We start from the raw sequence: 13,432 nt of genomic DNA, 5'->3' as shown, positions 1-13,432 counted from the left end.
GCTGTTATTCTGCCAATATGCAGGGTTCAGCTCCTCCTTAAGCACTTCCACCACATGAGTTTTATTTAACAAATGCAGAACTGCACAAAAGATATTGCTGCTGGGGAGGAGAGCAGCAAGGAAAGGGAAGAGGTGATCCAAGATGCTCCAGCTTAAACCTGCCCTGTCCCCACACAGCTTCTCCACAGTATATTTCCTATGGCCCAAAGGGATGACACCAGGGAGCCCCTTCACACTACACGATTATGGTGCCATGACTCCACTTTAACTGCCTTGGCAACATTCGGGGTTTGCAGTTTGGTGAGACAGTAGAGCTCTCTGGCTGGGATTTTTATGTACCCCTCTCTAAACTGCAAATCCCAGGATTCCACAGGATGGAATCATGGCAATTAAAGTGGAATCACAGAGCTAAAACTGTGTACTGTGAGAGGGCTCCAGGTTAAAGAAGCTGGGATGTAACCATGTCTATAGATTATTCTAAGACTCTGGTTGTGTGCAAAATTGAAAGACATGCTAGAGGAGAGCTTTTGAAAGGGAAGACGTATCAAAAGGAGACAGCCAGGCAAAAGGATGCGTTCCAGGCCCAGCTCTTGGCTGGAGGGATGGGATCCCATTGCCTTCTTGTCTGCAGCTCTGCTTTTCTGTTGCCTTCTTTCCACTTTTGCACACTTGTGTTTTTGCCAAAAGGGAAACAAGATACCAGATAAATTGCTATGTAATCTATATATAATCATATATGCAGTGCTTACATGAAAGAAGCAAAGCTCCCTGATCAAAAAAAAGGCCATAACAATACTCCCCAACCGTCACAGTTTGACAGGGACAGTCCCACTTTTTCGGCTACTTTTAAAATGCTCCAGTTTCGCTCTCCTCCACCTATTCCCCCCTTTTCCTGGCTTACTTCAATTGCTGAAAATAGAGTTCAAAGTGCAAACTCAGTGTGGGTTGGGTGAGGACAAGAAAGCACAGGATCTCGCCCTTTCTTTTAGACTCAGGCAAAAGCAAGCTGCTGCAGCCTTTCCTGGTTCATTTTTTCTCATTAATAACTCTTTTGCAATCTTGACCACACTCTGATGTTGCTTGACTACATGTGTCCCAGTTTTCATCTGTGAAATGTTGGAAGGGATGCATAACCATGTTCAGTTCCACTCCATCTCCTAGACATTAAAGACTGAGCAAAAGGAAGGTAAGGGTAAGAAGAGAACAGATGTGGGATCGGGTGGGAAGCATGGCATGGAGGGAAGCTAGCCCCTGGAAAGGGGCTCCGTGTTTGCAATTTCTGCTTCCTGACTCTCTGTCTCAGGTGCATCTGCTGGGAATTACTTGTGTGTTCCATAATCCATCTCTTAGGATGGTGTGTCTCTGCTTTTCATCTGGAAGGTTTCCATGGTTTCTGTGGTCCTTTCATAGCAGGGCATGGTTCATGTGCTAAGGGAAGGAGAACCCCATGTAGAACTTCAAGCACCCCAATGGGAACCATTGAAGGACTGCTTGTTCTTTGGAACTAGAATACCTTATACCCCTTTTGGTACCTGTCCTATAGATACCAGCAGCTGTTTTGGGTTATTGCTTCTGCCCCTCTCATCCCACCACTGCAGCCTCCTGCCTGGTCTCCAAAGAAATGGCTCTGGAAGGAGAGGCCAGGTCAAAGCTGTGCTCCATCCATAACAGTTCCACTGCTGCGCATGCCCATCCTCCAAATATTCTTCTACACATGTTTTGCTCACAGCAAGAAGGCCTCAGGGAGAGCCTAAAGGGTGGGGCAAGGGCAAACCAAAGATGCCTCTCTTTTTCATTGAGTTGTCCTCCCGCAAATGACATTGCATTAAAAACACATGCACTCGCTCTTTGCTCACTCCCCCCCAAACACTTTGCTCACTCACCTCAATTATTACAAAACCTCACAAAGATGACCAAAATGCCATCCATGCCAATTTCTTCCCAACTGGCAGAATAATGGCAAAGGGAAAACAGGTGGGCTGTCCTACGTAGTGTCTGATGTTTATGGTGGTAATTCTTTGTCGGAACTGTCTAGGATGAAGAAATATTTGCAGATGAATATTTCTAACCATGTGGCTGGGTTCTGAGTGTAAAGGAGCACCTGAATCAAAACTCTCTCTGCCCAGGATTCCTGCTTGGCAGAGGCTGGCATGCCAGTCAGTCACACCACTCTGCCAGGATTACTGGAGCTGGGCAGTTCTTTCTCCACTATCTAACACTTCTCCTCCTCCTATTCCTCCTCATTCTTGCTGCCTTACAGAGTATGGAGTCACAAGTGGAAGAGTGGTACAAAGAAGTGGGGGACCTGCAGGCCCAGGTGGCTGTTCTTCCCCTGGAAGCTGCCAGCAAGGAGATGGTAGATGAGAGGCAGAACACAGTTGGGACACGCATCGTCCGCCTCATCGAGCCCCTCAAGGAGCGCCGGAGAATCCTGTTGGCCTCCAAGGAGGTGCACCAAGTTAGCCATGACCTGGAAGATGAGATTGTAAGTGTTAGGAGGGACCTCAGAGGGGTGGAAAGAAGTGTGTTGGGCAAGTGGCAGGAAGGTACATGTCTGTAGCCAGAGGAGACAAATAGACTACTGTCTTGATATAGCCCATAGGACTTGTGGCAGATAGTTTTGGAAACCAGACTGAGAAAAAATGACAAATGAAGACAGTCTTAGGAGTCACATTATCCCACAAATAATAATAACAAAGGTTTGGGATGGCCCCTATGTTAAGATCAACTAATGTTTAAAAGGTTGAACCAAGCTTTGAGGTCAGAAAGGTCTCTTCCTCAAGTGTGAGCTACAGCTGTATAGAGCAAAAAAGGGGAAACACCCTGCTTTGAATAGACCACAGTGGACAATGCAATGGTTTCAGTCTGCATGTTCCTTCCCCCCCAGTCCAAGATCAAGCAGGAAAGACCATGGTCCCAATGATAATGATAATGGTCCCAATGATGATCTCTCCCTCCAAGGCCAACTCCAAGGTGGAAAGAAAGCCTTGGGCCTGGGCATGATAGAGCTGTGCCTACCTGTTCATCTTTCCTTTCTTTGATATAAAACAACTAGGGGAAGAATCTGCCATATTAGTTGGCAGTGATCATGGGGCAGCAGGCTTTAGTCCTAAAAAGGTGCCTTTCTAGTGCAACAAGTTGTGGTACCTATATGGCTATATATCTGCACTGCTGGGGAATAGGTCTGAGTGATCATTGGCATCTTTTCCAGCTCTATGATTTTATATCTCTGCAGAGCTGTTGCCCATGCAGATGGGTATGATGGGGTAGGGAAATTACTATCATGAGACTTTAGGGTGGTTTCCCCCTCATTCCCCCTTCCATTCTCTCTCCCATCCAGCTCTGGGTGCAGGACCGTCTGCCACTAGCCATGCTGAAGGACCATGGGAGCAACCTACAAACAGTCCAACAGTTCATCAAAAAGAACCAGGTATGTTGGTGGAACATAGCAAACATCCTTTGCAAAGAGTACTGCTTTGTTCTAAGCCAGGGCTACTCTGGGAAGGCTCAAGGGGCTGGAGAAACAAAACCCAGATGTGGCGTGAGAGTTTATCATTGGAGTCACCATGTTGCAAAAGGAGAGGTACTGTGCATATGCTCTGTCGCCATCCTTTTAGCTGTACCTTCTTTTTTTCCTAGGGCTGTCCCGTTTGCAGATAAAATATTATGTGTTACTTTTATGTGTCAAAGTCAAGGTGAATTTAAACCATGAAATGGCCAAATTAAATTTTGGATTAATGATTAGATGAATAAGATGTAAAGAAATAGAATGGAAATTGCAGATGTGTAAGTTTGAACAGAGGGATATTTCTATTTTGTCTTATGAATTAGGGGAGGGATGGAAAGGGGGTGTGGTGTGTGTGTGTGTGTGTGTGTGTGTGTGTATTGCCCTGGAAACAATCATTTGACTATCTGTGTGATGGCTCTTCTTTTCTGCCTCCCCACCCCAGAACTTGCGTCGAGAGATCCAGGTGCATAAGCCTCGGGTAGATGACGTTTTGGAGCGTGCTGCCAGCATTGCCACCATCAAAAGCCCCGAGGTTGATTCAGTTCGTCTCCTGCTGGAGAAGCTCTCAGAGTTGTGGACGGCCCTCCAGGAAGAGACAGAGCGGCGGCAGCAACTCCTGGATGCAACGTATCAGGTGGAGCAGTACTACTTTGACGTAGCTGAGGTTGAATCCTGGCTGAGCGAACAGGAGCTCTTCATGATGAATGAGGAGAAGGGCAAGGTGAGTGACTGCCCAAACCTGGAGGCATGTGTGTTTGGAAATTTTAGTAGTGGGTCATATGTGGGGGCATCCCTTTCTTTGTGTTCATGAAGCACTCTGTGCCAGCACTGAGTAAGAAATTTGGTCTGACTGACCAAAGCCCTGTCTACAGTGATTAGCACTGGTTTTCCTCCCAAATCTCAAGCAAAGCTAAAACCTTGCTTGATGCTGGCAGAGTGTAAAATTCAGTAAGTGTACTTTTACAAGAGATCTAGGAAGTCTTGGAGGGTGATGAGTGCCAACCAGGTGATGGTCTTTGGGAACTAACGCTCCTCTAACCAGTCAGTGTCCATTTGAGTCCAAGGGGGCAAAGATGTGCCTGGGGACTCTCCATCAGCCATTCCACAGCCTGGGGAAAATATTTCACATCATACCAGGTACCTGCTTGTGAAATATCAGAAAAAGTACAGTAGGATAACCTTGTTATTGTAGCATAAATCACTAACTTCATTCTGAACTCTGGCATTACCTGCCAACATTTTTTTTTAACATGGAAGAGGGTGCTTCCAATGACTGAATCTGGAAATTTCTGCATATAATCTGCCTCTCAGAAATACTCACCATCCCCTGAAATTCCAGAGATAGGTCTCTCTTTTTACTCACCTTAGTCACCTGTTCGGTCCTGTTGGGAGACAACTAGGTTAGAATAGAGCAGGCTAGGATGGAAAGGTAGAGGGGAAGGCATCTCTGAGCTTACCTACAAAAGCTGGTACATGTGACAGAGCAGTTTGTGGATGCAAGTTGGGCCCACTCTGTCTTCCATCCCTTACTGAACTCTTTTCCTACTTAATATCCTGTTGATCCCTATGCCTGCCCCTTCCAGGATGAACAGAGCACCCTACAGCTGCTGAAGAAGCACCTGATGACAGAACAGACTGTTGAGAATTATGCAGAGACCATTGCCCAGTTGTCACGACAATGCCGTGCATTGCTGGAGTTGGGCCACCCTGACAGGTAGGAGAGTTGCTTAGCTTTCCCCCGTTTCCTCTCCCCATATCCCTGCTGCCATGAGGCTGCCTTCCACTAACAATTGGACTCTGTCCCTGTCAGCGAACAGATCAGCAGGCGGCAATCCCAAGTCGACCGGCTCTATGTCTCCCTGAAGGACTTGGTGGAGGAGCGCAAGGCCAAGTTGGAGCAGCAGTACTGGCTCTACCAGCTCAACCGGGAAGTGGATGAGCTAGAGCACTGGATTGCAGAGAAGGAGGTGGTGGCAGGCTCACCAGAGCTGGGGCAGGACTACGAACATGTGACGGTGAGCAGGGGGCAAGTGAGGACCAACCAGGGAAAAGAGCAAGGTGCATTGAGCCATCACATCAAAACAGATTTAAAAGCTAAGATGAGACAAAAAACAGTTGTGTAAAAAAAAATTGACTGGTGCAGTAGGTATCTCATAGCACAGAAACCTCCCTACTCCAGCTATCCTGGAGGGCTCCAATGTGCCTTTGGAGGTAATGCGTCCATAAGCCTTGGGGAAGGGTAGACCAAAGGCCTGAGTGTAGAGCACAGGCATGTATATATCTGTCCAAACAGATCGATTAAAGAAGCTCCTGTATGTTACAGAGGTTCCAACCCATGCCAGTTTCTGTTTTTAACAGTTTTTGACACTTATGGGATTATTAACCACAGATTGTCAGCACTGTCATGGTTGGGCCAGGGCCCTTTGGTGCCTACCACATTTGTAAAGAGAAAGGTCACTAGAAGTATCACCCTGTGGCTGAGGGTCGCTTTGGCTAAATCTTACTGGCGTGGGGTGAGAAAGGGATGTTCTTCACATGTCCTGAGGTGCTGTACTCTTATGATTTCACAAGCTGCTGGGCAGAAAGAGTGTGTTAGCACAGCCCTGGAGTGAGCACAGCAATTAGGAATTAATTAAGGAATTAAGAATTAAGAAGGCGGACATGTGGAGAACTCAATTTCCTCTCAAATGAGCACCTCTGGCATTAAGCTTAGCGCTTCCATTACAGAGAAAGTAGCTGGGATTGCAGCAAAGTTAGTGCCCCTACCTGCCAGTGTTCCCCCCTGGGGTCTACTGTCTGTGTTAGCCTATCCTAATTTCTGACATACTTCCCTGTGGCATATTCCCTCCCTCCCACTTTCTCCAGCTGCTGCAGGAGAAGTTCACTGAGTTTGCCAGTGAGACAGGCAGCATTGGCAATGAGAGGATCTCGGCTGTCAACCAGATGGTGGATGAACTCATTGACTACGGGCATGCGGATGCCGCCACCATAGCCGAGTGGAAAGATGGCGTGAATGAGGCCTGGGCTGACCTGCTGGAGCTGATGGAGACGCGGTCACAGATGCTGGCGGCCTCCCATGAATTGCACAAGTTCTTCAATGACTGCAAGGATGTGCTCTCCCAGATCGAGGAAAAGAAGCAGCGTCTGCCGGAGGTCACAGCCCGGGAGTCCAAGACCTCAGCTGGCACCTTGCAGAGGATGCTGAACTCCTTTGAACATGATGTCCAGATCCTGGTGACTCAGGTGAGGGGAGGCAGGTCTAGCCCCAGAGAAAGGATGCTTCAAAAAGAGTTCATCTTCCTAGCCCCATCCTGAGGCACACTTCATTTATTTTCTTTCATTCTGTTTATATTCTGCCTTTCTTAAATGCCGGTACTGCAGCCATTCACTCACAAACCAAAAGGTTGTGTGTTCAATCCCAGCTAGGGGTTCAGGGTTAGCTCAGCATAGCATCTTTCCAAGGTCACTAAAATGTGTACCCAACTTGATGGGGGCAATTGGGTTACAGTTGTAAACTGTTTCACCTGGGGCAGGTGTGGTAAGTCTCTGCCCTCTGTGGGGTCTCTGGCAGGTGCGGCAGCTTCAGGAGGTGGCAGCCCAGCTGCGGACAGTGTATGCAGGTGAGAACGCTGAGGCCATTGCCACCAAGGAGCAGGAAGTGATGCGCTCCTGGAAAGAGCTGCTGGGCTCATGCGAAGATTGCCGGCTGCAGATCACCACCACCACTGACAAGATGCGCTTCACCAGCATGGTCCGGGACCTCATTTCCTGGATGGACACCATCATCTGCCAGATTGGTGCCAGCGAGAAGCCCAGGTACGGTGGAGGAACTGGGGAAGAGAACACAGATTTGCATCATGCAGCCCAACAACCAGGGATCCCAGAACTGTTTTTTAGGCGGAGGGAGGCCTCAACATGAGGCAGGTGGTTATTAATTTTTCTACTTGCAAGTACTTGCAGAGGAGGGCAAGTTACTTTGCCAATCCACTGTTATCAAAATATCTTTAAATATGAAGACACTTACAAGGAGAATGTGTTCATAAAAATGCCCTCCACATATTTTGTGCAGTTTACTCCCAAGCAAGTGTGCATAGAATAAACTGCAGCCAGCTTTTATTATTCCTGCTTTAATATTTCTTAGTTCCTTATTACATTTCTGATTGATAATTCCTGACGGGGCTCACTACATAGAAGCCTTGGCGGTCCAACTATTCCAGATCATTTAGGGAAAACTCATCCCCAAAAACCTTTCTTAAAGAGGCTCATGTCCCCCCTGAGCTGCCATGCCTTGCACCTGACCTTGGTTTGTGCTGAAATCTAGCAGTGTTGGGCAGCTTGCCATCCAGGGCTAGGATGACAGGATAGCACTCTGCCTCTCCACTGATCAGATTTCACCTGACAATTCACACTGTCAGACTCCTGGTGGCAAAAGGGACAGATCTCCTGGGCAATTATCCATAAGCCACAGATTGGTTGCAGAGCATCTGTTTCAGCAGAGGGTTTCAGGTCCAGCCCTCAGCCTCTCCAGATGAGAGGGTTTCAGGTAGCTGTTAAAGCCCCTCTCCATTTTCAATGCCTTTTTTCTCTCCCTCAGCCTGAGTTTACAAACAGGTATTGTCAGAGGACACGATACAGGACCAGCCACAGAAATAGTGTATCTGTGTAAGGGAAATGCATTGGGCTGATATGCAATGGGATGGATCCATGGTGGAGCCTTCTTTATCTTTTCTTGGCAGCAACTGGCAGAGCTATTTGTGGGTCTACAACACTTGTCAAAAGCCCACCTCTCTGATAAGAAAAGCTGCATACTTTTATGGTCAGTTTTCCTTTAGAGTGGAAGTAGGTAATGTGCAGGACTCCAGAGGTTGTGGGATTGCGATTTTCCATCGGTCCTGGCCAACATAGCCAAACACAAGAAATGCTGGGAGTTGCAGTCCAATGGGCATTCATCTTCTCTATATTGAAGGGAAGTTAATGCTGCTTCTGCCCCACCACTCTCTTTGTCTGCCTCCCTGAAGATCCCACAGCATCCCTCAGGCTTAAGCTAGCTGCACATGTCTTGGACCCTCGGCCTCCATTCACTCATCTCTTGATGTCTCTGCAGGGATGTGTCTTCAGTGGAAGTCTTGATGAACTACCACCAGGGCCTTAAGAGTGAGATTGAGACCCGCAACAAAAACATTGCCGCCTGTGTGGACCTGGGCAAGACGCTGGTGCTGAACAAGAGCCCTGCCTCTGAGGAAGTAAGTACCCAACCCTTGAGGCCCTGGGTTCAAAACCAGAGGCAAGAAAGCAGGGAGTCTTGTGCTCTTGCAATGCACATCCTCTGCTGATGCTGAGTGGTTGAGGGACAGGGATTCTATTCCCCTCCCTTGCCTGCCCAGTTCAGCCACAACGTCTTTTCTTTCTGCTGCAGATCAAACTACACCTGGAAAAACTGATGACGAAGAAGAAGGAGATGGTGGACAAATGGGACCGGCACTGGGAGTGGCTGCAGCAAAGTGAGCCTTGTTTTCTCCCCCCAATCTCTATCTGCCTTTAACCAGGCTCTTATTCTAGAAGGGGCATGAGGGTGGCAGCCCTGGGTTCTTGAATCCCACCCTAGCAGTGAGAAAAGAAGGGCAGTATCTGGGAACCATGGATGTTGAATGCAAAGGGCCCTTCTCCCCATGTATTATATTCCTCAGTAATCAGAATGTAAGCATCTCGGCATATCCCAGAGACAGAAAAAAAGGCTAGACTCAGGGCCCAAACCCCTGGGATTTAGCCAAAAGTAGCCCTTTGCTCCTGCACTCTATAGGCCATCTCTGTGGCCAAACTGACCCCTGGTTCAATTCAATACTGACCATGCTAGCACAGGATGGGCTGGAGAGAGAGCAGCTCAGGCTGTCCTTCAGTGGTTAGGCTTATGGCATAGCGTCACTTTTATCCCAACAGTGCTGGAAGTCCACCAATTTGCCCAGGAGGCTGTTGTGGCTGACGCCTGGCTCACGGCCCAGGAGCCACTACTGAAGAGCCGGGAGCTGGGGAACAGTGTGGATGAGGTGGAGCAGCTCATCCGGCGCCATGAGGCCTTCCGCAAAGCAGCTGCGGCTTGGGAGGAGCGCTTCAGCTCCCTGAGGCGTCTCACTACGGTACAAGCTTTTTCAAAAAGCACTTGGGGAAAGTGGTGGAGTGGAAGGGCAGCTATGGCATTTATGTGATGCAAACTAGGACCTTGGGCAGAGGGAGGGATCTTGCTTATAGACAAGATCTGTCTGTGTTGGAATTTTTTGAAAGTGTAATTACAAAGCAGAAGAAAGAAGGCAAAAAGGCGATGCTAAAAAGGGAGAAGTGCATAGTGCATCTGGATGTGCGCTAGGTGTATACATTTATAAAAGCTGACTGTAGTTCCCAAAGCACATTTCAGCGAAGTTGGCATCGTGTGTTACGATCTTCCAGCTATTTGCCAACAGATGGTTAATGTTTATCTTTCCAAATTTGGAATACAAATAATTTAGCTACAGTGACAGTATGCAGTTTCCAACCATGGTGTCCAACAGTTAAATTCTGTGGCATACCTATCACAGGCTTTTCTTGGCAAGATTTATTCAGGGTGGGTTTGCTTCCTCTGAGATGGAGAGACTATGACCTCCCCAAGGCCTCCTCAATGGGATTCCATGGCCAAGCAGGGATTTGAGCCCTTGTCTCCTGGAATGCTAGCCCAACACTCAAACCATTACACCATGATGGTTTTCAAACTCCACATCATAGAATCATAGAGTTGAAAGAGACCACAAGAGCCACTCAATTCAACTCTGCCATGCAGAAACACACAAACAAATACCACATACTCCCAATACATTTGGAGGAGCCTTGCATTAATATCAAATGTAGTATTTTCCAAAAACAGTTGATAAACTAGACTTGTGGTTTGTTTCTCTGAGGATACGATTAAACCATTCAACACACAGCCATAGCTAAGGCAGGGTGGGGAAAGGAAGATGACTTTTCTCTCCCCTTTGCCCCCAGATTGAGAAGCTGAGAGCTGAGCAGAGCAAGCAACCCCCTACTCCCCTCTTGGGCCGAAAGATCTTTGCAGACCCTGCCGAGCTCAGTGGCAAGACTTCCTCCCTCTTGCGCCAACCACTGTACGAGAAGGATGCTCTGCGAGGTCGGATGGAGGTCCAGCCACTTCTCAATGGAGTCAAGCCAGAGGCCCTGGAGCGGGTGGAAGCCAAGGTGGCATATGTGCGCCAGGAGCTAAAGCCAGAGCGGCTGCAGCCCAAAATTGACCGCCTGCATGAGGGGCTAGTAGCCGTGGCAGAGGCCAAAGTCCAGGAGAAAGCAGGGGAGATCAAGGCCGCAGTGGAGGAGGCGGTCAAGGCTCCGACCAGCGCTCTAATGGAGCAGGTGGAGGCTAAGGTGAGTCGAGTGGAGACGCATGTGGAGAGGCATCGGGAGCGCTATGAACGTCGGCTGGAGAGGCAGGAGTCAAGTGAGCAGGACGGGCCCCGGCATGAGCAGTCGGAGCGCCGAAGGGAGAGGCGAGAGCGGAGGCTGGAGCGACAGGAGTCCAGTGAGCAGGAGACACCAAGGCGTGAAAGGCATGAGCGGAGGCTGGAGCGGCAGGAGTCCAGCGAACAGGAGGCTCAACGCAATGATCCCAAAGGTGGCGGGTGAGCTCACTATGGGTTACTGGCTGCGCAGAGCAAGAGTCCCCGACAACATGTCAGTGAGAGAAAGCAGTTGATCAGGGCTGTAGAGACCCCTAAATGAAACTGCTGTAACCCTCAAATTGGGAAATTGGAGAATAACTTATCAGGGAGCCTTTCACATTGCACACTTACAGCACTATGATTCCACTACAACAGCTATGGTTGCAAGCTGTAGAAAGATGTTTGTAGTTTGGTGAGGCACTAGAATTCTCATGCTGAGAATTCTATGTACCTGCCCCTGAATTGCAAATCCCAGTATCCCATAGGATGAAGCTATCCATGGCAGTTAAAGTGGAATCATAAGGCTACAATTGTGTAGTGTGAAAGGGCCCCTAGTTTTTGAGTTTCAGCCTGGCTGTAGCCCAGAGGTGGACAACTAAGTGGGACCAAGTGCTATTTTTTTCTTCTTTGCCCCCCAGGGGCCATTGTCCCAACAGTGCTCCCAAATACAAAGCATCATTCATATCTGTGGATTCTGCATCCATGGATTCAGCCATTCACAGCTTGAAAATATTCGAAAGAAAGAAAGAGATTCCTAAAAGCAAACCAAAAATGGGTTTGAAGAGCTGCATGCAGCCTATAGACTTCATATTGTCTACCACTGCTCTAGCTCAGCTTTGTTGGGTGGTCCTTCTCTGGTTAAGAGGTCTTCCCCAGTAGCACTGCAGCTGTCTCTTTCTGGGTTGTTTTCCCCACTGAAATGCAGCCTCCTACCTCCAGGACTCTTGTACACCAGGCCAAGCAACTTTTCAAGAAGTGGAAGTAGTGTGGCCCTCATGATGTTATTGGTCTCCTACTCCCAGCAGCTCTTTATCCAGCACACCCAATGATTAGGAGTTCTGGGAGTTGTAGTCCAGCAGAGGTAGGCTGAAGATCAGTTTCCCCAACCTCCTCCTTGCAGGTGACATCTCCAACACAGCAAACTGAAATACCTCGGTTTTCCTCTGCAGTCCCTCTCATAATGGTGGCAGAAGTGACATTGCATGACTCCTATCACTATTTTGAGTAGGACGGCAGAGGAAAATTGAGGTGTTTAGGGAGTAGCACGGTTTTGGGGTTGGGAAAGTATAGCATAGGGAAAGTAGCAATTACATGCAGCTGGCTTCTCTGCTGACACCCTTTCTCTTTCTGACTTTCAGCAAGGCCACCCTCGCGGACATTGTGGAGCAGCTCCAGGAGAAGGAGTCGACGGTGCCGGCACCAGCAGCAGCACCACCACCATCATCCATGGTGAGTAGTTCCCTGTCTTCATGCTGCTTCTCTGCAATCCAGACAATGATGATGCCCATGGACCAGAGCACTTGGCTGAGCTCTCTTCTCTGGAACTTCTAAGGTGTTTTAGGAGGAAGGAACATAGGGGCATTCTCACCATTTTCCAGGAAGCTGGGGGGGCTTCCTTGATATCTAGAGGGCATCAGAGAGGCCTGGTAGGCTGCTTCTTACTCCCTTCCTCTCTCTCACTGCCAGCCTCGTGATCGGGAGTCTCCAGCCCGCTTGCTCAATGGCCTCGACATGTTGCCGGAGAGGACACCTCGCCCAGACCGGCCCCGTGCTCGTGACAGACCCAAGCCCCGACGGAGGCCACGGCCGAAGGACCCCAACGCACCGCCAGGGGAGGGCCGCCGATCACGCTCAGCCCCTGCCCAGAGCAGTGCGCCACCCCCACCTCCTCCAACACACACTGTCCAGCAAGAGGGGTACCTTCTTCGCAAGCTGGAGCTGGAGGGGCCAAACAAGAAAGCCTCCAACAGGTAAGCACACAACAAGAACAAGGCAGCAGTGTGTATTATTTACACCAATTCCTTGGTCCAGGCAAGGTTTGTTGGAACATCCTGGACACAGTGTACCCAGGTTTTCTACAGCATGCTTGTGCAGGGAGGAATAATTGTTCTGCGGCCTTGGACAAGGACAGAAATCCAGAGCAATAAAGGCTGCATCTGACTGGCTTTATATCTCCTTGTGTGAATCTGCATGGACCCTGAGATCCTTAGGAGAGATCCTTTTTTCAGTCCTGCCACTTTCTCATACATGACTGGTAGGGACACAAAATAAAACCTCCTTGTTGGTTGCCCCTAGGCTCTTGAACTTCCTTCTCAGGAAAGCCAGGATGACACCCTCCTTCTCTCCTTCTGCAAAGACTTTTCATCCTTCTTGGGTGTATATTTTAAATTTGGTGGTGGTGGTGGTGGTGGTGGTGGTGGTGGTGGTGGTGGTGGTGGTGGTGGTG

The 13,432-nt window shown here is 48.9% G+C and overlaps 1 protein-coding gene across 1 annotated transcript in view; it reads left to right on the top strand.

Annotated features, from left to right (window-relative positions):
• The window catches only part of SPTBN4 (spectrin beta, non-erythrocytic 4), a 63,346-nt gene that overhangs the window by 45,675 nt on the left and 4,239 nt on the right, over positions 1-13,432 (top strand). Inside the window, exons 22-34 of the mRNA XM_042440305.1 lie at positions 2,261-2,485; positions 3,341-3,430; positions 3,951-4,229; positions 5,092-5,222; positions 5,319-5,523; positions 6,374-6,751; positions 7,080-7,324; positions 8,613-8,751; positions 8,925-9,009; positions 9,446-9,642; positions 10,520-11,166; positions 12,345-12,435; positions 12,673-12,956. Of these exons, the coding sequence (XP_042296239.1) occupies positions 2,261-2,485; positions 3,341-3,430; positions 3,951-4,229; positions 5,092-5,222; positions 5,319-5,523; positions 6,374-6,751; positions 7,080-7,324; positions 8,613-8,751; positions 8,925-9,009; positions 9,446-9,642; positions 10,520-11,166; positions 12,345-12,435; positions 12,673-12,956 (2,996 nt within the window). The remainder of the gene's footprint in view (positions 1-2,260; positions 2,486-3,340; positions 3,431-3,950; positions 4,230-5,091; positions 5,223-5,318; positions 5,524-6,373; positions 6,752-7,079; positions 7,325-8,612; positions 8,752-8,924; positions 9,010-9,445; positions 9,643-10,519; positions 11,167-12,344; positions 12,436-12,672; positions 12,957-13,432) is intronic.

The sequence above is a fragment of the Sceloporus undulatus genome, chromosome 9 (genome assembly GCF_019175285.1).
Source record: "Sceloporus undulatus isolate JIND9_A2432 ecotype Alabama chromosome 9, SceUnd_v1.1, whole genome shotgun sequence".
Taxonomy (NCBI): domain Eukaryota; kingdom Metazoa; phylum Chordata; class Lepidosauria; order Squamata; family Phrynosomatidae; genus Sceloporus; species Sceloporus undulatus.
The sequence above is the reverse complement of the archived record's forward strand: the minus strand, read 5'-3'. Positions and strand labels throughout refer to the sequence as shown.